Source organism: Megascapheus bottae, chromosome 15 (assembly GCF_031878675.1).
Source record: "Megascapheus bottae isolate mThoBot1 chromosome 15, mThoBot2.hap1, whole genome shotgun sequence".
NCBI lineage: Eukaryota > Metazoa > Chordata > Mammalia > Rodentia > Geomyidae > Megascapheus > Megascapheus bottae.
In genome coordinates this window covers 46,356,610-46,381,753 of record NC_143523.1, presented here as the reverse complement: position 1 = coordinate 46,381,753, position 25,144 = coordinate 46,356,610, and the positions used below count along the sequence as shown (strand labels likewise).

General features: G+C 35.7%; 1 protein-coding gene across 1 annotated transcript in view; it reads right to left on the bottom strand.

Annotated features, from left to right (window-relative positions):
• Window positions 1-25,144, bottom strand: part of Adk (adenosine kinase) — a 328,745-nt gene that overhangs the window by 190,662 nt on the left and 112,939 nt on the right. Inside the window, exons 5-6 of the mRNA XM_090346612.1 lie at window positions 24,341-24,513; window positions 20,514-20,622 (exon numbers count right to left, since the gene is read on the bottom strand). Coding sequence (XP_090202738.1) covers window positions 20,514-20,622; window positions 24,341-24,513 — 282 coding nt within the window. The remainder of the gene's footprint in view (window positions 1-20,513; window positions 20,623-24,340; window positions 24,514-25,144) is intronic.

Below are 25,144 nucleotides of genomic sequence, written 5' to 3'. Positions count from 1 at the left end.
ATGATGTAGCTGGTCGTCATGGTTCTTTAATAAATAATTTTATTGCACCTGCAAATGGCTGTAAGATTCCATGCTACAAAGACCAAAAACATGTTTATAGTAAGTTATGCAATGCTATAAATTGAAATTTATAAGCTGAGTTATAAAACAACTAATATAAAATTATAAAATTTACTTGTGATTACTTCATTTTGGAACAATAGTTTTAGCATCAAAATGAACACAAAATGGTTTAATTGAACAGATTTAATTGCATGTGATATTTCAGTATGTTTGCTTGATTTCTCCATTGCAAATTTTATCAAGAAAACATTTACTGATAGAAAGTATTTCCTATATGAATGTAAACTTTTTTTTGAAAGTGATGACTGATTATAATCCATTAATATATCTTTCAACAAGGAAGATGAAATCTTCCACTGGTTAGGCTGATAAACTCTCTCGTGTCAAAACTAAGCCTCTTTATCATGATAACCCAGAATAATGGTCGGCTGCTCTAGGCATTTTATCTACTTTACAGATGAAAAATCAGTTCTACTTTCATGGAATTAGATTAATACTATAACAGGAAATACTTCTGGGGCTAAACTTGCTTCATGCCTTCAAAGCTGCTAGTAAATTTAAAGTACTTCCTGTACTCAAAAGATAAGAAAGGAGAAGGAAAAAGAAAAACAGTACAGTGACCCTTTTGCCAAAGGAAAATATTGTTTCCTGAAAAGGCTGTTGAAAGCTACTTGCTAAGGGCATTATGCTCTAGAAAGCCTAGGGCAAGTCTGTTTTAGTTGAACATGAGGATTCTGGTCATATATCAGACAGCTGCTATAAATCTGTTCTTTCTAAAATCCTTTTTAATAAACTTCTTTTCAGTCTTCTTGGTGAAAGCAAATGTAGTAACTTTCTCTTAGCTTTTAGAACATGTAAAATTGTCTGTGCTCACTATGTAAAATAGTGATCACAATTTAGCAAATTTGGAAAAATGCTGTCCACAACCTCTAGAATTAGTTTTTAGGTCAGAATGTACATCTAAGAAAGCAAATGCAGTTGAGTCCATTTTAGGAAGTCTAATGTTGTATCTAACAACAAAATAAGAGGCATTATCTACAATAAGTTTCAAAACTCATGATCATGATACTAAAGATGCAATGTAGAAATACATATATTTAGAGAAAATAATACAGGCTATATGTATGCATTTGAATGTGCTCATATTAAACGGAAAATCCCAAAGAGAGCATAATAAAGGAAATGGGTCCATCATGTTTAAGACAAAGAGAAATACTGTATTAATGTATATTCTTGGGTTGTTTGCAATGTGCGCAACATTAGGACAGAAATAGTGGATTCAACAGATGCTTACTGAGAATATGTACTATGTTAGTTGACAGAAGTAATGCCAGAGATTATTAAGAGATAGACAAAGATCTTACCTCTCATCATCTAGGATTGTAGGAGGGATTAAGCAAGTTAATTACCAAATGAGATAAGCACAATAAAGGTATAAGTATGCTTATATGGAAAGGGGTTTGAAGGAGTACAATAGTGACTCAACGAAGAGCAAGGCGTATTGTAAAAAGCTGATCAGAAAAAAAAAAACTCTAAGAGGATAACTTGTGAGTTGAAAGGTGATAGTTACCAATGAGTCAGGCCTTAGAAAAAAATGGTGAGACCTATATGGTGGCACACACCTGTAATCCCAGCACTCTGGTGGTTAGGACAGGAGTGTCAACTGGACACTAGTTTGAAAAGATTAAGACAGTAAAGAGAAGGGAATTTGAAGTTTATTGTATGGACTAATTGGTAGCTACAGAAAAATCTTAAATCCCAAAATGTGCTATGCAAAGTTGCATAAGATCAATCTGGTGATATAGCATGTAGTAGAGTACATACCCAGGCATACAGGAAGCCCTGGTTAAATCCTTAGCATTAACAAACAAAAATATGAAAAAGTAAAAGGAGACTAGGGAGGAGGCGGTGTGGGTTGGAGAGAACTGTAATAGAATGAAACTGTGGACAATGGTAACTGTTCTAATGGTTCATTACATAGTCCAGGCTAGACCTGAACTCATGATTCTCCTTCCTCATTCAGCTGGGATCATCAGTGTGCATCACTAGATAGCTTTACATTATATGCTAGAGACAGGAGCAGAACCAATGGTTGATGAACATAGGTAGGTAAAAATGGCAAAGTAGAGCTGTAAATCTAACCACAGAGGTTTTTAGCAAGAATGACTCCTAGATTTGGCTAGAGAACTTGGATCAAACCTATTCTGGTACCACAGAAGATATAAGCTATAAGGGAGAAGATATATTAGATATAAGGGAGAAATAAGATTGAAAGTATAACACAAAGATTTCTGTTTGCATATAATGAAGAAACAAATTGAACATTACCGTTCAGAAGTCAGAAAAGAAGTACACACAAAAGCAGCCCAAATTTGAAAATCGTTACCTTGTGAATGTTATCCATAGCCATAAGACAACTGGCTAAGACAACTATAATACTATTAAACAAATGCAGATACAAAATAAATACATCAACAAACTGAGATAGTCAGGTCCAAAATTTTCCTAAAACTGCTCACAAATTATATATGGCTTTTCATTTCTAATATTGCTCTTACTTTTTTTTCCACTTGATTAATCTTACCAATTCTGACTATAGTTATTTATCTTAAAAGTCAGATTCTGTTACTTATTGCCAATTATAACTCATACTACATTTTCCTCTAATAAATTTACTAGCAATCCATTTCTGTCATCAGTTATATTATCAAATTCCATTAGTCATTTTATTCAGTGATGAGACACTATTTTTCAGAACTTTTAGCCTATTTCTTCTGTTGATTTTAATTTGGTTTTTATTATTTAGGGAGCATTCCATACAATGGTGCTTACAACATTCATCTTCATATATTCAAAATCCTTGTGTACAGACAGGATCAGTTATATTGTCTCCAGTCTTCTGAGAGGGTGTTTCTTTTTTTCTTTTTTTTTTTTTTTTTTTTGATGCCAGTCCTGGGCTTAAACTCAGGATCTGGGCACTGTTGTTGGGCTTTCTCAAGGCCAGTGCTCTAACACTTGAGCCACAGCACCACCTCCAGCTTTTTCTGTGTATCTTAAGTCAAGGAATTGGATGCAGGACTTTGTGCATTCTAGGCAAGCACTCTACCAATGGGACACAGGCCCCAACTTTTAATTGTTTTAAAATTCTGTTGCATAAAATGTTCCTTTGCAATAGCTCTTCCATTCTCTACATTCTTATTTGTATAATAGTTAAGATTCTTTAAGTTTCTTCCATCAACCCAGACTAAAGTAATAACTGCCTAATAAGTATTCCACCATCAATTTAAGACACTCAATGAGATAAATATACCCAGCAAAATTCGGATCATATTACTTCCTTGTCTACTAAAAAACCTTCAATTGTACTTCATTCTTTTAGTGATCCTTACCAATTTTAATTTAAAGCCATTTATTAATCTCATATTGATTAATTTTGACAAGTCAACCATTTTTAAGGTACCTAGCAATTATAAGCATTAAGAGTAACTGAATGACATAAATAATTAAAATATCTGACTTACATAAGTTAGACAAAATTCTCTATAGTACATGTATCAAAATTATGTACTTTTATATTGCTATTCATCTTTTGGTACAACTACCCCATAACCACTGGTATTTTCATGTCTGATAGTATTGCTGCTGTTTAAATTCTTGGATGAACTACAATCTAAACTCCTGCTGTTTCTGAGAAAAACATTAAAGCAAGTCACATGGTTTTTCTCTTGTCAACAAATGATGACTCAATTAGGCAGATAAGTATCTACAGCCCTCAGCAGAATCTTCCATCCATTCTTAGCAGTTTAGAAAAGCTTTTTGGTTAGCATTAGAGCAAGGAAAGGAACACTTGTAATTCTTTAAGCATTCAATTAAAAATTTTAAATTCAAGCTTGGCTACTGAATGTTTCCAAACACAAACAGTGTGGAAGTAGATGTTCATCAAGAATAAGCACTCTAAAATCTGGTGTGTATGTAAATTTCTTAATGAAATGAGATTATGACATTTTTGATACACTGTAGTATAAACACTTATGGAAGATCCATTTTGGTGATTTTATCATCAACAGATGATTCTATGTTGGGCTGCTAATTAATGGGCAGTGTTTGCTTACACAGAGCCAAAAGAATTTCCAACTCAAAAGACACACAGGAGCTGGGAGTTTGGCCTAATGGCAGAGTACTTGCCTAGCATGCATGAAGGCCTGGATTCGATTCCTCGGTACCAAGGACAGGGCTCAGGCCCTGAGCTCCAGCCCAGGACTGGCCGAAAAAGAAAAAGACACAGAGATATTGCTGAGTCAACTTGTGAAGTAAAACCTTCTAATTAATTAAATGAAACTGCAGGAATGCAGAGTACAAAATAGAATCAAGAGTCCAAAAAGGTTCCAAAAGAGCTACATAGCTAAGAATTTAGTCTATAGTTTATTTTTCTAAAAACTCTGCCTAATTATATTTTGTAGATCTTAAGAATTTGAAAATAATAAAAAAGGAAGTTGTTTAAGGATAACATACTAGTAGTTCTAGAAATGGCAGAATTATTTAAAGGTAAATACAGACGCTAGTGTAAATCAGCAGTGAGGTGCATGAGAACATAGCTTCAATCCCTAACTGTGATCCATATTATGTATCACATATGTATACATATTACGTATATATTTAATTATTTATAAATGATCCAAATATGTTAAGTTTGGAATCACTTAAAATAAAACCAAATAAATGTACATACATTTAGAGAGTCACAGACTAGCCTAACAAATTATATACTATATAATAATCCTGTCACAAAAAATTAAAAATTAAATTGTAACATAATAATGGAATCCATGAAGGTTGTGAGTTTGACATATCTGCTTACAAGTACCTCTATAGGTAAAGAACTAAAATGTAAAGTGTCTACTTCTGCACTCAACAATTCTGGACAAATGATATACCACTAAACTAAATTCCAATGATACAGTACTTAAATTATCCAAATGAAAGCAATGAAAAAAGTCCATAAGCATTTAACACTATTGGTAGTAGAAGGATGTGATCCATCCATCATAAAAATGAAAATAAAGGCCACCAATACTGCTTTTCAGTCAGTCATAAAAAATAACAAAATAGAATCAACAATATAATATGGCTCATTTCAATATATTAACAGAGAGAGATGATTATGTTAAGGATAGAAATGTTACCGATAGTTTAAAAAGAATAACAAAAGCAAGGGATAACATCTATCAAAGAGCTTAGGAAGAAAAATCTATTGCATTCTGATATTAAAGATTCATTTATTCACATTCCCTCATGTTGAATTTTATATTCATTACAGAAAAAAAATAATTTCATCCTAATTCAAGTCTGCCTACAAACAAAATATGCAGATTAAATGAATATGAACATTTGAATCCATGTGCCATATTTCTTACTATAAAGAAGGTAGCTCAACTCATTTCCTTGTATCAGTCTCCTGAATTTGTAAATAAAAAAGGTGGAGGAGAGTTCTTAAGGAGACATGGCAAAAACAAAATAGCCAGGAGCTAAGTGAAATAAATAAATATGGGCTAAGCCATCAAATTTCTTTGCTAGAAATTTAAATGAAAAAATAAGGAAATAAGAGCTTAGTGTCAAATGTTTCCACTACTGAAATTCATACCTTGATCCTGGCAGGGAACAGCTTACTGTAACATGTCTCCAAAAAAAAAGGCAACACCAGTCAAACATCTCCAAAACGAAGATATAACAACCATCAGCACAGAGGCTGACATCTGAAGATCAAGATTCAAAGCCAGCCCAGGCACAAAAGCCCATGAAACTCTTATCTCCAATTAACCACCAGAAAACTGGAAGTGGCACTGTGGCTCAACATGATACAGCACTAGCCTTCAGCTGAAGAGCTTAGTTAGAGACAGTGCTTGGGCCCAGCGTTCAAGCCCCATGACCAACAAAACAAACTAACAAACAAAAAAAACCCAACAAACATTAGCAAACCTGCATTTGGAGGTGATATACTTCCTTGTTTAGCAGCCTGCTGTTTCCTTTAACTACATAAACCTTTGCTTCTTCATTTTGTTCTATCTGGTAAATTCTTTTACCAAACCTAAGTTTAGGGAATCTTAAAATGGTGAATGAGGTCACAAGATCTCTGAGAGGAAATACTGAAATTAAAACTTCCCTATAAGCTGGATGCCAGTGGCTTCTGCCTGAAATCCTAGCCACTCAGCTGAGATCTGAGGATTGCTCTTTGAAGCCAGCACAAGCAGTAAAGTCCATGGTTGGTTTTTTGTTGTTGTTTTGTTTTGTTTGCCAGTCCTGGGCTTGAACTTGGCCTGGGCACTGGACACTTTTTTTTTTAATTCTCCTCAAGGCTAGTGCTTTGCCACTTGAGCCACAGCATCACTTCTGGCTTCTTCTGTGTATGTGGTACTGAGGAATCAAACCCAGGGCTTTGTGCATGCAAAGCGAGCACTCTACCACTAGGCTATGCTCCCAGCCCAAGTCCATGAAATTTTTATCTCCAATTAACCGCAAGAACAAGTGAAGATATGACTCAAGTTGTAGAACTCTAGCCTTGAGCAAAAAAGTTGAAACAGAACTCAGGGCTTGAGTTCAAGCCTGTTAGTGCGCAAAACAAAATAAAAAAACCCAACATCAAAATATCCTACTCTTCACAACTTGATCCCATAACTCCTGTCTAGTCTGGACCTAGGGACAGAAATGTCTCACAGGCAAACTCAGTAAGTACTCAAACCCTACCATTCTCATACTCCAGATATATGTTCTGTTTGTTGTACATACATATTCCTTTTTAATTTTTACTTTTTATTTTTTATTTTAATTTTATTGCCAGTTCTTGGGGTAGAACACAGGGCCTTGGTACTATATGTGAGCTTCTTTTGCTTAAGGCTAGCACTCTATCATTTGCACTTCAGTGCTACTTGTGGCTTTTTATGTTTATGTGGTACTGAGAAATAGAACCCAGGGCTTCATTAATGTTAGACAAGCACTGTACCACTAGGTCACATTCCCAGCTCCTATTTCCTTTTCTTTTTTTTTTTTCATTTCATATATTTTTATTGTAATTAATAGAAGGGTTACATTATATTCACCAGACAGAAGGTGCATTACTTCACATACATTGATATCCTTTCTCACGTCATGGTACCCATTCCCCGCCCCCCCCCCCCAGCTCCTATTTCTTTTAAAATGAGCTTGCCTGCTTTTCCAGAATTCTTCTTTTGCCAGACCCAAGGACACAGGTAGATAGCTGAGCTGACTTTTTGGTAACAAAATTACCTTCAAAATACATGTAGAGTTCAACATCTATTTAACACCCCAACCAGTAGTCAAAGTTACTTTGCCTCTTGCCTAGACTATTTTAACAGCTTCCTAATTGATCTTCAATTTTGTATAACACAGTAATTCAAAAATACAACTCATAATATGCTACTCATTTACTTGAAATGTTAAGCTGCTGCTTCGAATACTGGGAAAATCCAAAACTTTACCACATCTGACATGTCTCATAAGTCTGGCTCCAGGTGTCTATTCAGAACTCATCTTCACTCTACTTACTATCTCTCTGCCCACTTTACTGTTTCTCGGCCACTTCAGGCAAATTACCACCACGTAATTTTTTGTTACCTTTGTTTGAAATGTGCCTTCCCCTGATACCTATTAGCTTTCCCTCACTTTCTTCAAGTCTGTTCTGAATGTGACCATAGTAACAGACTTTTTCTACCTCATTTTTTTGAAATGGTACAGTAAGATGGCTAACAGTGTAGCAACAACCTAAAGAAGTGAAAACGTTTTATACCAAAAAATCCTACACAAATGTTCATAGCATCTTTATTTAAACCACTATTTTTAGAAATAAGGTGTCACTCAATGGGTAAAAAGTTAACTAAATTGGTACAGTCAACAAACAATACTACTTTTCTATTACTACATAGTTGTATAAAGAGGTTTCGATTCCAGTATGTCAGGTTATGAATACCATGCATCTTGGTTAATGGCGTCCCTTTCTTAATTCTCCCTTATCTCTCCCTCTCCTCCCTACTGTTAAGTTACATAGTTCATTTCCTACACATCGAACAGTGAATATAAAGATTGCCTTTGATCACTCTTCCTCCCTTCATGATTATATTTCCTCTCCCATTGTTTGCCCACCCTCAACATGTTTCTGCTTCTTGGTATTCATTTTAAAGTTTGTTAGTTGTTCTCAGCAGAAATATTACTTATTAATAAGAGATAGTAGACTGTTTTTTTCTTTTTAATAGTGGGCTGTTTTAACAGTAAAAGCAGTCTAGAGTTACCTCCAGAGGATTATAATCAAGACAGACAAAAGAAAACTTCAGAAGGTAATGTACTAAATGAGTTCTTTTATACAACATTTTTGAACAACAAAACATAAAAGGAGGACAGTTAGTGCTTGCCAGTAAGGGTGGGCAACACAAAGATGACTGTGCTGGCAAATGTATCTTCATTGTATCAGTACCAGTGTGATGGTTATAAACTCTTCAACAGTTTTCATATAGTTAACATTAGGGGAAAATTGTGTAAATAATATATTAAATGTCTCTGTATTACTTCTTACTTAAAACATTGTTATTGTAAAAGTGATGTACAGAGAGTCACAGTTACATGAATCAGGTGAGTACATTTCTTTTTAGTGTTACCTCTTCCCTCATTTTCTCCCCATTTCTCCCTCCCAATCCCCTTCACAAGTTGAAGCTATATATTCTCTCAAAAGTATTTTATTTCAAAATTACTTGGATATCTGTAATAATTAGTACACAACCAGGATTCTCCTAGCAGAGGGTCACAGCAGCACAAAAGCTGTGCACATAAGGTTGTACAGAATGAGTCTAAACAAAATGAACTCAAGGTTAATGAAATAAGAGGTTTATCTTTGTGATTGCTATCCTTAATGTACTATGTGATGTTATTTCTTTTCTCCTTTTTTTTCCTTCCACTTATGGTTAATCTCATGAGGTTACTGTACCTGAATTTGTATACAGGTATAATGTATATACACTTATTTATTTGAAATGGGGAAGGGAAGGAGAAAAGATGACTGAGAGGGGGAGAGAGGAGGAAAAGGGGGACAAGAACATTAGAACGGGTATCAAGGTTCGAGAAGCAATGTACCCACAACCTGACGAATGTAACTGTAACACCTCTACACATTATCCCAACAATAAAATACAAAAAAAAAAAAGAAAAAAATTACTTGGATATAGGATATAGATATTTCTATTTTTTTTTTTTGCCAGTCCTGGTCTTGGGCTCAGGGCCTGAGCACTGCCCTTGGACTTTCTCAAGGCTAGCACTCTACCACTTGAGCCTCAGCACCACTTCCAGCTTTTTTTCTATGTATGTGGTACTGAGGAATCGAACCCAGGTCTTCGTGCATGCTAGGCAAGCACTCTACCACTAGGCCAAACTCCCGGCCCCAGGAAATAGATATTTCTAGCACATCATTAAAGCCCAAGGTTTAGGAGATAAACACAAGGGTATACAGAAGACAGAAAGTCAAAAAGACATACCCACATAAAGTTGAGACAATAAACAGCTGTATGCTTAATATGAGACTAAAACAGAATTATACTTACCCCATGAAAAGGAATGAAAAGAGAATTAGCTAGTTTCAAATCTGATCTGTAGGGAAATAAAAAGGTCTATCCTGAAAACTGCCAAGCTTACATTCATGAAAATTTATGGATTTGTAACTCATGCTACCTATGTAACCCATCAAACTATCAGCCTAAAATTTATATGAATGTGCTCTCCGGTTGATAGTAACCCCAGGCTTTTGGCCGATTCAAATACAAATGCCCTCTTTGGAAATGTAGCTTCATCTTAGACTCAGAACAAAAACAAGGAAGGTTGAGTAAGAGCTAGGAGACAACAGATAGCAAAACCAGAACTTGAAATGTCAGAATAGGTTCAAATAGGAAATAAGTTTAATATGTCTAAAAAAGAATAGATGAAGATTGCAAATGAGAAAGAAAGAACCGAGAATTTATCAAAATGATGAAGTGCCAGGTATGGTGGCTCCTATCTGTAATCCTAGCTACTCAAGAGGCTGAGATCTGAGGATCAAGGTTCAAAGGCAGCCCAGGCACAAAAGGACCTGAGACTTTTATCTCCAATTAACCTCTAGAAAATGGGAACTGGGGGCCGGGAGTTTGGCCTAGTGGTTAAAGTGCTTGCCTAGCATGCACGAAGACCCAGGTTCGATTCCTTGGTACCACATACATAGACAAAAGCTGGAAATGGTGCTGAGGCTCAAGTGGTAGAGTGCTAGCCTTGAGAAAGTCCAAGGACAGGGCTCAGGCCCTGAGCTCAAGCCCAGGACTGGCAAAAAAAAAAAAGAAAAAAAGAAAAAAAAGAAAATGGGAACTGGGCTGAGGCTAATCTAGGGTAGGACAGTAGGACAATGCCTAGGCCCAGAGGTAGGGCGGTAGCTGTGAGCTAAAGAGCTCAGGGACAGCGTGCAGGCTGAGTTTAAGCCCTATGACCCACAAAAAAAAAAAAAAATGAAGTGAGAAAACAATGAGAAAGAAATGAAAATAATCAACATTAAAACTCAATGGACAGGCCCGGGAGTTTGGCTTAGTGGTACAATGCCTGCCTAGCTTGCACGAAGACCCGAGTTTGATTCCTCGGTACCACATACATAGGAAAAAAAAAATGCCAGAAATGGTGCTGTGGCTCAAGAGGTAGAGCTCTAGCCTTGAGAAAACCCAAGAATAAAGCTCAGGCCCTGAGCACAAGCCCAGCACTGGCAAAAAAACAAAAAAACAAAACAAACAAAACAAAAAAACCCACAAAAAACAAAACAAAACTCAATGGAGAAATAAACTAGAATAATGAATACTATGGAACACAAAATAGTAACATTGCAAGACAGTTACAAAGAAATTATATAGAACATAACAATGATGACAAAGAAAAGGAAATTGAAAGCTTAATAGGTATGACAAAACAATTAGGGATACACACACACACACACACACACACACACACACACACACACACACACACACACACGGAGTTAAGCTATAAGGAAAAGCATAAGAACAGTAATGATAAAATTAATTTCTAGAAGTTAACCGGAGATAAGAGTCTCAGGTCCTTTCGTGCCTGGGCTGGGTTTGAACCTTGATCCTCATATCTCAGCCTCCTGAGTAGTTAGGATTACAGGCGTGAGCCACCATGCCTGGCTATATTTTTATTATTATCATCATTTGTGTGTGTATTTATGTGTGTGTGTATTCATATGTGGTGTGTGTGTGTGTTTATGTTGGTACTAGTCCTGGGCTTTGAACTCAGGGTCTACGTGATATTCCTTATTTTTCAAGTCTGGCACACTTGAGCCACATTTCCACTTCCAGTGTTTTTGGTAGTTAACTGGAGGCAAAAGTCTCTTGGACTTTCCTGCCTGGGCTGGTTTGAACTGAGATGTTCTGATTTCAACCTCCTGAGCAGCTAGCATTATTGGAGTCAGTCACCAGTGCCCTTTAGTACATTTTTGAAAAAAGTTTTCATTTAGAAATAATTTTAGGTAAATAGAAAAAATATAAATATAATAGAATTCACTTGTACACCATATATAGTTTTGACTAACATGATATCATCTTACTTCAAATCAATTCAGTGCATTATGATGAATTTGCAAATTTGATTTGATCAGGTTTTGCATTTTACAGGATCAAATCCAGGAAACCCTATGATTCAATTATCACATCTTTGTAATATTCTTTTATCAGTAACCAGATCTTTTATTTTTCATATCCATATGGTTTTGAGCACTCTATATTTTTGTGGCTGTTTTTGCTTTCTGAGATTGTGGCTGTTTTGCTCCAGAAAACAGATACAAAAAAGGTACTCAGATACAAAGATTCTCCTGTCTGCCATTGTATTCCCATTTCTACCACTGGGAAGTATTTTTAAGGCCTTTCACAAAATGCTCATAAACTGGTATTTGAGGACTCCTTCCACTTACCCTCCCCATGATCAGGGTAAAGAATCTTAGGGAAATCCTTGAGGAAAGAACACCAAGAGAGATAAACAGTCCCCTTCATCATCTCAACATTATTCATTGGTGATATTAACTTTTACAATATTCATTTACATTTATCAAATAGAGAATAAACACCTAACTTCCTTAGATAGCTCTTATCGCCAATTAACTGCCAGAAAACCAGAAGTGGCACTGTATCTCAAGTGGTAGAGCATTAGCCTTGAGCTGAAGAGCTCAAGGACAATGCTCAAGTCCAGAGTTCAAGCCCCCAACTGACCAAAAAAACAAGACAACCCCCCCCCCCAAAGTCTGGAATTTGCTGGGCACTGGTGGCCCATGCCTGTAATTCTAGCTAGGTGGCTAAGATTGGTGGATTGTGGTTTGAAACCAGCATGGGCAAAAAAAAGTCTCTGAAACTCTTTTTCTCCAATTAACCACTAAAAAGCTAGAAGCAGAACTGTGGTTCAGGGACAGAGCACTAGTCTTGAGCACAAATGCTGCAGGCCAGTAGTACACAGGCCCTGTGGTCAAGCCCCGGGATTGGCTCACACAAACACACACACACACACCCCTGAAATTCACAACTGTAATCCTAGGTATTCAAGAGACTGAGATCCTGAGATCATAGTTCAAAGCCAGCCTGATAAAGTAAGTTCAAGAGCCTCTCCAAATAAGCAGCAAAAAGCTGGTCTAGAGGCATATTTCCATTGGTAGAGCACCAGTTACAAGCTAAAAAAAGTTGAGCTATATCATAAGGTTCTAAATTCAATCCCCAATATGGATCTATGCCACCCACACATGCACACATATCTGGGACTGATTCATTAATTTTTGGGTTACAAGCATGGCTCCTAGGTGGATCACCTGCCTAGCAAATGTGAGATCTCAAGTCCAAATGTCAGTACTCTCAAGAAGCAGTTGTTAAAGCTGGGTGCAGTGGCTCACGCCTGTAATCCTAGCTACTCAGGAGGTTGAGATATGAAGACCAGGGTTCAAAGCCAGCTCGGGCATTAAAGGGCACTAAAGACCATGAGACTCTTATCTCCAATTAAACTTCAGACAACAGGAAGTGGGGCTGTTGCTCCAGGGTTAGAGTGGTAGCCTTGAGTTGAAGAGCTCAGAGACAGTGCCCAGGGCCCAGAGTTCAAGCCCCATGACCCACAAAACAAACAAAAAACAGTTAATTTTTAAAAAAGAAATAGTAGGAGCAAAACATTACTGTGGTGGCATAAAAAAATAGGTAACTATCTTAGATGGTTTCAATTTGTTTTATAAATTATATGATCATTTGGTGTTAAAAGATGTGTTACAATAGCAGCCCACATTCACAGCTCAATGCATTTGATTTCAGAAGAATAGCTCCAAGTATACTGACAAATGAGAGAAAAAAAATTTGGAGGTTGCTTATTTGCACTCCTTTCAGATCTCTACCATAAATCACTAAAGTATGGAAGTCACCATTTTATTTATGTTTAGTTGGGTGTTAAGCCTACAGGTTCCCATGCAATTTCAGAATCATGTATTAAAATTCTGTCATATGGAGGATGTGATTAACCATGTAGGTCTGAGCAGTACAGTTACTTGCTGTCAGAAACATATCAGTTAAGTGCTAAAAATTTTTGCTTCCTCCCCCTGGTGGTAGTGTCTCAGCTAATAACTTAAATAAAAATTGTGGCATTTGAAGGTTGATGGCTGCTATGGTCAATTATAGATAGGCAATTTTGGAATAGAGTAGGTTTAAATGAAATAAAAAGCAGATTTCCAAACTCCTCTAATGGAACCACTTGCCTCCTATAGTTCTCTTTTCTCCAAAATGCAATTACAACCATTACATCATTGTAAATTACATGCTGGGGTTATCTCAGTAGGTATCTGCCAAATGTAAAACTTACAGAAGGCCTTCAATGTAATAATGATGTTTTATCATTTTAATTACAAACTCTTTTAAAAAAACTCCCTAAAGTGTACCAATTGGGGTGGTCTAAATTAACAGTATCTTGGTAGCCCAAGGGTGGCAAAAATAGATTGAACTACCAAATTTCATCATACTTATAGCAGCTGTCTTCCTGCCTCTAGGAAGCTAAGTATTTAACAAAGCAGACAGCTTGGCATTGGCACTGATTAGCACTGTGTGTATTGTCAGATAGAAAGTGCTTCGCTCTTTTGTTCCAGGGTTTGATTAGGAATCTGGAAGCAGTGTCATCATATAACTGTATTCTTAAAGCTTCTAAAAAGTAAATAACCTTTATGTGTCCTCTGGAATTGTAACTGAATGACTGATGTTGTTCTAGTTATATGTTTTATTGAATCCTAAAAAATTAAAATAAAGATCATTTCATATAACAGTACAACACTGAAATAGTCCAATCTTGTAACCATTTTAAGTATTTTATGTATTAAAATATTTTTGTAATTGAGTACGTTGAGCTTTATTGAGATTTATAATTCAAATACTGTGAGGCAGGATGAATTACTATTTAGGAGTATATAAATAGAAGGCTCTATTCCTAAAAATATCAAGTCTAAATTAAGATGGCAGAATTTTTTTTCTCTAAACTCAGATGAAAAGGTACCTGGAAATGTAACACTATTTTATGAGAATAATATTATTTTGATGCAGGTCCCCAAACATTAAACTGTAAAAGAGTGACTTTCATTACCTTTTCCTAACAAATCTCTTTGAAATTTTATTATAAGTGATGTGCTTATTGGCAGATTTCGAAATCAGTAAAATCCATGCAAACAATCTACTTCAATGAGAAGTACATTCTTTTACTCTATCAAATCCATCGGAGGTAATCAGACTGGATGTTTTATTCAACAGGGCTGAAGAAAATTGTTCTACAATAGGTTAATTCAAAATGGCAGCATAGAAAATGCATCTGTCAGTGGGGATCAAATTACAGGGCAAGCTCCTCTCAATGCTTAGAAAAACAAGTCTGCAGTTCTACAGATTATGTGCCTGTGTGTGTTTAAAGGGGTGGGAAAGGAGCTAAATATCTGAGCTAACCTCCAATTAAAGTCAATCATAAAAACAGCCAATTTAATGAGTGCGGATTTCTTTGGGTAATTATAACACCAACCACTTTTTTCTCTTTTAAATCTGTAATTCTGCCTTCTTGTTATTGCTTGCTTTGTCATTAATCGCCTCAGGACCTTGATTTCCTAGCAACAGACTGCCACCAAACATTTGGCTCCTGTTCAACATTTTCTTTGTGAAAAATGGCACTGCTGTTGCCGCCTGGGCTGCTGCAGCTAGACTGACTGTGTAAGTGCTCTAATAATGTATTCCACTGGAAAAAAAAATCACATGATACAGGGTGCAATGACTGAGCTCAGTTAATTACTGAGCTGGGAAGTTTATCTATAATCTAAAAGCTGTGTTCAGGGAAAGGGGATACAGGATTAAAAAAGGTGTCCCTTCCATTATTGATAATTTGAGGTGAGAGTTCACAAATAAATGTTTTATTTTAGGGTATACAAATTTCTGTTTAAGATTGCTTAGAAGAAGGTACAAAAGGCAAATGTCCCCAAAATGTTGCTTAACAATTACTTTCTCTACAAAATAGCCCTAATTACACAAAAGAATCATAGATCATTTCCCTGCAATTTAAGAAAGCAAATTAACCTATGTATCTGTCAGCTGTGTCTTTGCTACTTAATACAAAATCAATTGTATATGTAAATATGGTATAAAATGGTAGACAGAGGTTTTCATTCACAATGAGTAACAGCTACTGAGAAAATAATTTCAAATGTGATATTTGATATATTAGAAACAGAAGCAAATATTTAATAATTCATAATAAGAGAAATAAGATGCTCATCAATTATCTTTGAAACAATTCAAGTCAGACTTCAGGGCATTAGACCTAATGATTGAAAATTCAGTGATAAGGTTAAGTTTTTCCCATTTTAAGATATTTAGTTATATTTTTACTGATTTTTCAGATTTCTATGCCTTAGAAATATTACCATCCACTGTAATAACAGTTATGGAAATTAACACAGCATGACAGATATGGTTCATTGATTTCTTTAGTTCTCAAAAAATGGCTTTATAAGACTGGCATGTTTCAGGACATGCTGTCAGGACATGATAATTTAATATACTCAAGCATATACCAGGCATTACAGATGCATCTATGAAACTAATAAGCCAAAGGACAATCGAATTCTTACCAGTGTCTACATAATGTATAACAAACTTCCTACAAAGTATAGTTCCAATTTAGCACACCTGATGATTTAAAACACTTCTTTAAAACATCAAGATCACTAACACCTCGATAAAATTAAAATGAAATTCAAGAATCTCTATAAAGGTACACTAAAGTACTAACACTGTCTATATAGACAGCTAAATTATATGCTTTTTTTTTTTTAAAGATGTTGACCAAGTTGGTTTCTTAAATTCCAGGGTTCTAATGATATTTCCACTTGAGCCTTTAAGAGTACTGGAATTACAGGCATACCCTCCTCGGGGTTGAATTCAGAACTGCGGGACAGTTTTTATTCAAGGCTAGTACTCTACAACTTGAACCACAGCTAAATTTGTGGCTTTCTTGGTGTTTAATGAGAGGTAAGTGTCTCACAGATTTTCCTGCCTAGGACAGCTTGGCACCAAAACCTCAGTCCTCATATCTCAACCACCTGAGTAGCTAGGACAACAGATGTCAGCCACCTATATCCAGCTTCTGTTCGCTCTTCTAATTTCTAAATGGAATACACCTTAAAGTGACCTTCAAGGACATTTGCAGATAAAAGCTTAACAATACATGGTTAATCCCCAGTGAAGTCAATGAAACAGCCCAGAAAAGGGCAGAAATAGAGCTAAAAAACCCAGGAATAAAACCATATGGTCATCACTGATTTGACAAATATAATACAAGTTTTTATGTGTAGAACTTTAAAAATTCATTTATAACAATGATAAAATAAAGGCCAAGGGTAGTTCAAGGGTATTCAAAAGACTATTATAGAGATTAATTTCTAAATTCCAAAAATGCTTTGAGGTCTATTTAAATGTTTTAGAAAGAACTGTAGCTTACTATTTCATCAGTATGCACTTATTAATTTAATTCATAATTTAAGAAAATATCCATTAGGGAGAAAGTCAAGGTGAGGGAGGTCAGACAAATGGAGAGAAGGGCTAAAACAGTCATAATTTTAATGTACATCTAAGAAAGGTAACTTCAGAGGATGGATGAGTTTAGGAGAGGAGAACAATGGCTGGGGTAACATTGGTCAATATGAATTGTACTTTTTTTTTTTTTTGCTAGTCTTGGGGCTTGAACTCAGGGCCTGAGCACTGTCCTTGGGCTTTCTCAAGGCTAGATAGAGCTCTACCACTTAAGCCACAGAACCATTTCCGGCATTTTCTATGTGATACCAAGGAATTGAGTCGTCATGCATGCTAGGTGAGCAGCACTCTTATCACTAGGCCAAACTCCCGGCCTGAACTATATGAACTATACTTTTAAACAGACACAATGAATTAAAAATCTCTGTACTACTACTTAAAGATATATATATATATATATATATATATATATATATATATATATGCGCCAATCCTGGGCTTAGGGCCTGAGCACTGTCCATAGACTTTCTCAAGGCTAGCACTCTACCACTTGAGCCCCAGCACCACTTCCGGCTTTTTTCGGAATCGAACCCGGGTCTTCATGCATGCTAGGCAAGCGCTCTACATGCTCTACCACTAGGTCAAACTCCCGGCCCTTAATTTTTTTTTTTTTGCCAGTCCTGGGCTTGAGCTCAGGGCCTGAGCACTGTCCTTGGACTTTCTCAAGGCTAGAGCTCTACCACTTGAGCCTCAGCACCACTTCTGGCTTTTGTCTATGTATGTGGTACCGAGGAATCGAACCCGGGTCTTCATGCATGCTAGGCAAGCACTTTAACCACTAGGCCAAACTCCCAGCCCCCCGGCCCTTAATTTTTAAAAATTTAAAACCTAAGCTGGGCACTGGTAGTTGACACCTGTAAAACTAGCTATCAAGAGGCTGAGATCTAAGGATTGAAATTCAAAAGCAGCCCAGACAGGAAAGTCTGAACTAGATAATGGTTTAAAGGCAGACAGTGCAGAAAAGTTCAAGGGCCAAATCCTAATGGTAAGAGTAGCCTAGTGGTTGAGTGCTTGCCTAGCATGCAGGAAGACTGGATTCCTTGGTACCACATACATAGAAAAAGCTGAAAGTGGTCCTGTGGCTCAAGTAGTAGAGCTCTAGCCTTCATTGAAAGCCCAAGGACAGTTTTCAGGTCATGAGTTCAAGCCCTGGGACTGGCACCCCCAAAAATATTAAATTCTAGACTTTAAGTATTTGTTCAATGTTACCAAGAAAAGCACCCCAGACTTCCAAAATGAGTATTTTCTTTTCAGAATTATGTTAATGTCAGCCTCTGAATAGAATACAGATTTGCCAGGCAATGTAAGAGTATTGTTATCATAAAAGCACTGAAACAAATCAAAGTTAACCATTACTATCAGAGGTATCAACTGGAATTCATTTGAAAATTTCTTTTGGTCAAACATATCATATAATTCTCAAAAAAAAAAAATCCAAGTTTCTTTTGAATTTAGCCAGAATTGATCACATTATGCCTCATACCAACTTGCACTTTTGCAGTAGTTAATACCATAAAAACTCCATTCATCAAATTTAGCTAGATGTGTTATAGTATATATTTGTTTACAAGTTGGGCCCATTCTGTAAAAATTTCATTTACCCACAGATGAATTACACTTGTTTAAGTTTTATATTGCATTCTCATTAAAACATTTTTAGTTGTTTGCAAGTTGTCATTTGACTCAGGATTGAACTATTATCTGCTAAAATACAGAGAAGTGTAACTGTCAAATTAAAAATAGTTTGAATCCAAATGTATGGTCATCATTTATCATAGTCAACTTAAATTATATAGTATATATTATGGCAAATTTTCAACCACATGCTTATTCAAAAATCTGACATTTCAACCTAAGTTGGTTTGAAATACTACATAAATATTCCTAAAAATACCAAACTACAATATAGAACAGTGATACTCAGGAGTATCAGCTGTTTAACACCAGCCAGAACTACAAAGTTATTTTAAGGCCAGCCTGAGTAGAAAAGAAGATAAGCAAAGAAACAACATAACGACACTATAAAAGCACATTACCAAGACTTCCATCCACACACACAAAATACTTAACTATTTTAAGAAATAAGATAACATGTAATTAAGGGGGAAATCTTTAATTATTGAAAAAATAATTATTGGAAGAAACAGCATGACTTTTCATTATATGATGTTTTCAATGTAAGCTTTTTTTTAAAAATTTTTTTGCCAGTCCTGAGATTGAGTCCTCAGGCTTTCTCAAGGATAGAGCTCTACCACTTGAGCCACAGGACTATTGCCAGCTTTTTTTTAATGTATGTAGCACTGAGGAATAGAACCCCAATTGGCCCTCAATGTAAGCTTTTATTGGATAGTTATGAAGGCGTAGAATCTGTGACATAGTGGAATCAAGAACAATACTTAAAAACCTATAGTAGTGCATGTAGACATGCTATAGGAGACAATAACACTATACTGAAAAAAATAGTTACATTTTCAATAAACACATTATGGCTAGATAATCACTACATGTCTTACCAATTGTTTCAATGGCTCAGGTTAAGAAATGGCAGTCTCTGTTATACGGAGACTACATATTATATGAAATTTTTTCAGTTTTCATAAGTATCTACTTATATGTGAATGATCATTTTAATTCATATTAACTAACAACAGTTTGGTAATCATGGGATGATTAATTTAGGATAATATTCAGTGTATTTATTTCTATTTTTGAAATAGATTCTTACCCAATTATTTTCATGTCAGAAAACTTAAGAATTAAAATTACATAGTGCCATTATGTCTAGATTAAATAGATTTATCATGATCATATTTTTGAAATATTAAATTAAAAGCTGTCATGGTAATTACTATGGTATAAATAGCAATTAAGTTTTTTTAGGCAAGTAAGCTCAAATTGTTTGTTCTGATTATTTATATTGCTAATATTTTGCTACACAATTAATTATTATTAATAACATTACCTAAAAATACAAAATGTAAGTTTCTAAAATTACCCCAAAAAGATACTAGGAAACTGATTTAATAGTTCAGGATTCTGTTCATGGTTGAGAAGTATCTCTCTATATATGGAATCCAAAAAGGTCAGAATTGACAGTAAGTAGCACGAATTATGTACTAAAGTTGAAGACTGTATTTCTGCTCTGTACTTATAGTAGTGAACCAAACCTATGCTTTGAGGTAAGTAAACAATTGGTGGTACTGATAAAGTAATTGTTTAAAAATATTTATTAGCTATTAACCATGATCTTTCATATAAATATGACCTCAACAAGCAAATCAAGTAAATACTTACAGCTATATAGTAAACCCTTGCTTTTTCTACCAACATCCAGTTTTTCTCCAGATCAAGATGTTTTTCCTTTTTGTAACAATTGGCAGCAGCAAGATTAGCTATAAGAGACCTAAGCCAAACAAAGAAAAATAAAGATTTGTAAAGATTTTACTTATGGCATAGTTTAATTTGGTCAGATATTTTGTACAGTTAATTATTTTGGATTTAAAGTTTATTTCCTAATACTGTGGGTTTTTTGGTTTTTTTTTTTTGCCAGTCGAGGGGCTTGGGCCTAAGCACTGTCTTTGGCCTTTCTCCTCAATATTAGTGCTCTGCCACTTGAGCCACAGCATCATTTCTGGCTTTTTCTATGTATTTGGTAGTAAGGAATCGAACCCAGGTCTTTGTGCATGCTAGGCAAGCACTCTAGCTCTAGGATAAACTCCTGGCCATATTTCTTAATTCTTTAAAGCTGTCAGAGATTTCTATCCTTGTCTTTGAGACAAAAAGACACAGATAAACCTAAACATCAAGAAGTAAATTTAAGAAACTGGTATCTAAGTTTCTTTTGGATAGAAAACAAGATCTATATTCATTCATTCATTCATATATTTATTTATGCCATTCCTGGGGCATGAACTCATGGCCCAAGCACTATCCTGAGGTTTTCCTCAAAGCTAGCGCTCCACCACTTAAAGCACAGTACCATTGCCGGCTTTTTCTTTGTATGTAGTATCGAGGAACTGGACCGGGTCTTTGTGCATGCTAGGCAAGCACTCTACCACTAGGCCAAATTCCAAGCCCAAGATCTACTTTTTGTAAAAAAAATAAATAAATTCATAGTTCAAAATACAATTAAAAATAAAGCTACTAAATCATTCTGCAAAAGGAAATAATATGTAACCAAAACTTCATTTTTATGTTAGAAAAATAGTTTCATAAAAATAAGATCAACAGACCATAAATGACTATTTATGATTACTACTCTAAAAGCCAACCATGGAACTAATTTCATAAAACACATATAAATATAGACCATATTTACTATGAGGAACAAATTTGCAAACTATTACATTTTAAGAACTGGAATCAATTAGAATTATACTCTACAGGAGAAAACTTCCTAGGCTGAGGACAGTTTTATAGCTAGAAAAGCTAAGCAGTTTGTGGCATTAAAACTCTTGCTATAAATGCCACCAAGACAGCGTCATTATAGCCCAACAATTAAAATTAGTAAAATAAAGGAATCATTTAGTTTTATTCTTATCACTATATGTAATGAATAAAAGTATTTTATAACTATTTTATTCATAAATTATTTTACTTTAAAAATTAAATAATAGCAATATGTTACCAAAAAAAAAAAAAACTTTGGTAATTTCCATTTGCTTTTTCCCCTACCCCACCAAAGTTCTCTTCCCCCACCCTGCCAAAGTGCTGGGGGTTGAACTCAGGGCTTGAGCGCTGTCCTTGGGTTTCTCAAGGCTAGAGCTCTACCCCTTGAGCCACACCACCATTTCCGGCTTTTTCTATGTATATGGTACCAAGGAATCAAACACGTGCCTTTGTGCATGCTAGGCAAGCACTCTACCACTAGGCCAAACTTCTGGCCCTCATTTACTTTCTTTAAGAGAAAAAACAAAACAAAACAAAACAAATTTTCTTCCAAAACATATTTCCACTCATCCACATGACAATTTAGTGTTTCATAATACCTACATCTATGATCAATTAACTGAAAGAGAAATATGTGCCATCATACTCATATGCAAAAATAGTATAAAGTATAAATTAAAAACGATTATAAACTTAGTGAAAACATTATTTTTTTGGTGGATGAGATTTAATTTACAAAATTATTTTGGTAATCTTGACTTCAAGATTATTTTGACATAGCTGAACATTGGTGGTTCACATCTATAATCCTAGCTACTCAGGAGGATGTGCTTTGAGGATCGCGGTTTGAAGTCAGTCTGGGCAGAAAAGTCTGTGAGACTATTAAATCACAGAAAAACCCAGAAATGGTGCTGTGGATCAAGTGGATAGAGTGCTAGTCTTGAACAAAAGGAGTTCCAGGATACTGTTTAGGGCAAGAGTTCCAAAGAAAAAAAAAAGAAAACAAAACAAAAACTCGCCATATTTTGACAAAAATAGCCACTAAATGAAAACAAACACTTCTGATGACATCAGCTACTAAACTGAGATAACAAAACTACTTTTTTGGGGCCAGGAATTTGGTCTAGTGGTAGAGTGCTTGCCTAGCATGCATGAAGACCTGGGTTCTATTCCTCCGTACCATATACATTAAAAAAAAAAAAAGCCAGAAGTGGTACTGTGGCTCAAGTGCTAGACCTCTAGCTTTGATAAAGGACAAGGACAGTGCTTAGACCCTGAGTTTAAGCCCGGGAATTGGCACCAAGAAAAAAAAAAATCCAAACCAAACTACTTCTTTTTCTTTCTTTTTTTTTTTTTTGCCAGTCCCAGGTCTTGAACTCTGGGCCTGATCAGTGTCTTTGCACTTTCTCAGGGCTAGAGCTCTACCACTTGAGTCACAGCACCATTTCTGGCTTTTTCTATGTATGTGCAATGAATCCAACCTGGGTCTTCATGCATGCTAGGCAAACACACCAACACTAGGCCAAACTTCTGGTCCCCAAAACTAATTTTACAATTTGGTGTTCCAGAATTTGGATAAGGAGTTGGATTCTGTTGTTTCCTCCCAATTTCTATCTTTACATGTAATCTGAATAATACTGATGAACATAACCAAAAAACTATTATATCTATTAAGGTTTTTTTAGGTCAGTCCAGTGACTTGAATTCTGAGCTCTTCAATTCAACACTATCATTCTATCCCTTAAGCCCCAGCACCACTTCCAGTTTTCTGGTGATTAATGGTTGATAAGAATCTCACAGACTTTTTAGTGCCCAGTCTAGCTTTGAACCACGATCCTCAGATCTCAGCCTCCTGAGTAGCTAGAATTACAGTCGTGAGCCACTGTGCCTGACTCTATTAAGGTTTGACAAATGAAGACCTAATACTACAGTAACTATTTGCTAAAATAGCAATTGAGCCCTGTTATGTCTGTTTAAAAACATAGTGGGAACCTACCTAATAGTTGGGGGTGGTGGTTTATTATTTTGATGTGGAAAATGTAAGGTTTAATCCCTTTGATGTCCATCACTTTGTTTTTTTGGTAGGTCGTGGGGCTTGAACTATGGGCCTGGGCATTGTCCCTGAGCTCTGAAGCTCAAGGCTACTGCCCTATCCCTTGAGCAACAGTCCCACTTCCCTTTTTCTAGGGATTATTTGGAGATAAACAGTCTCAGGTTCTTTAGTGTTCAGGCTGGCTTTGAACCAAGATCCTCAGATCTCAGCCTCCTGAGTAGCTAGGATTATAGGCGTAAGCCACCATGCCGGACTGAGAATTCTTATTTGTTAAGCATAATTACAAAAGGTATAGACTAGAGTGAATAATCTCAGACTTTCATTCCATTATACTTCATGAATTCAACAGCTGGTTCTAAAAAGTCTAAATTTAGGCACTGGGAGCATAGCCTAGTTGTAAAGTGCTTGCCTAGCATGCATAAAGAACTGGGTTTGATTCCTCAGTACCACCTACACAGAAAAAGCCAGAAATAGTGCTGTGGCTCAAGTAGCAGAGTGCTAGCTTTGAGCAAAAAAGTGTCTAAGGACAGTTCTCAGGCCCTGAGTTCAAGCCTCAGGACAAAAAAAAAAAAAAAAGACACAAGGTTATTGACATTAAATATGGTTTAAATCCAAATTCTGATTTGGAATTCAGATTTCATCAGCCAATTAGTATATTGCATTCCTGGATTACACTTACCTATTGTCACCAGTGATACATGCAGCACAAGTTCCTGTTGGTTGCTCATTCTGCTCATAGTAATGAGCATCCACATGGGCTTCAGCAGCTTTAGTCTTCAGGATCTCTCCAAATTTATCTATCCCAATGCATCCAAAAAAGGTTGCTGCTTTGTGTGGCTGCTGAATCATCCACTAAAAAACAGGAATATACACAACTAAATGGTTAGAAAAATGGGCCACATAGTTCAATATTCTGCCATAGATAATGGCATGACTCAGATGCTTTTCAGAAACTGTCTGTTGGTGGAATTCCAATTTTGTACCATCACTTAGGATAACCCAGTTGACACTAGTCATGCAAAACCTTAAAATACTACTTTAAAGAAGAGAAATCAAAGATAATGGCTAAGAATTGAGAGGATAGGTTATTTAGACTTTAAATCAAATATTGGATGAAAACAGGAATTATGAGTGCCAATACAAGAAATTATCAGCAATTTCATTAAAAGCATAGACTCCACATTGAAGATATACTGGGTTCAAACGGTGCCTCTGCTACTTACTAGTTGTATGAACTGTCACTGAACATTTCTAGGCCTCACATTCCTCGTGTATCATCATAAAAACATTTCATAAGGTGTTTTAAGATTCATTCAGATAACTAAGGCTGAGCACAGCAAAAATAGTAAGTACATACAAATTAGCTATGGTTTTCTCAATTGTTATATACTTTGAAAGACTAATATATATATATATATATATATATATATATATATATAGTTTTGTTTTCTTCTTTTTGCCTATCCTGAGGCTTGAACTCAGG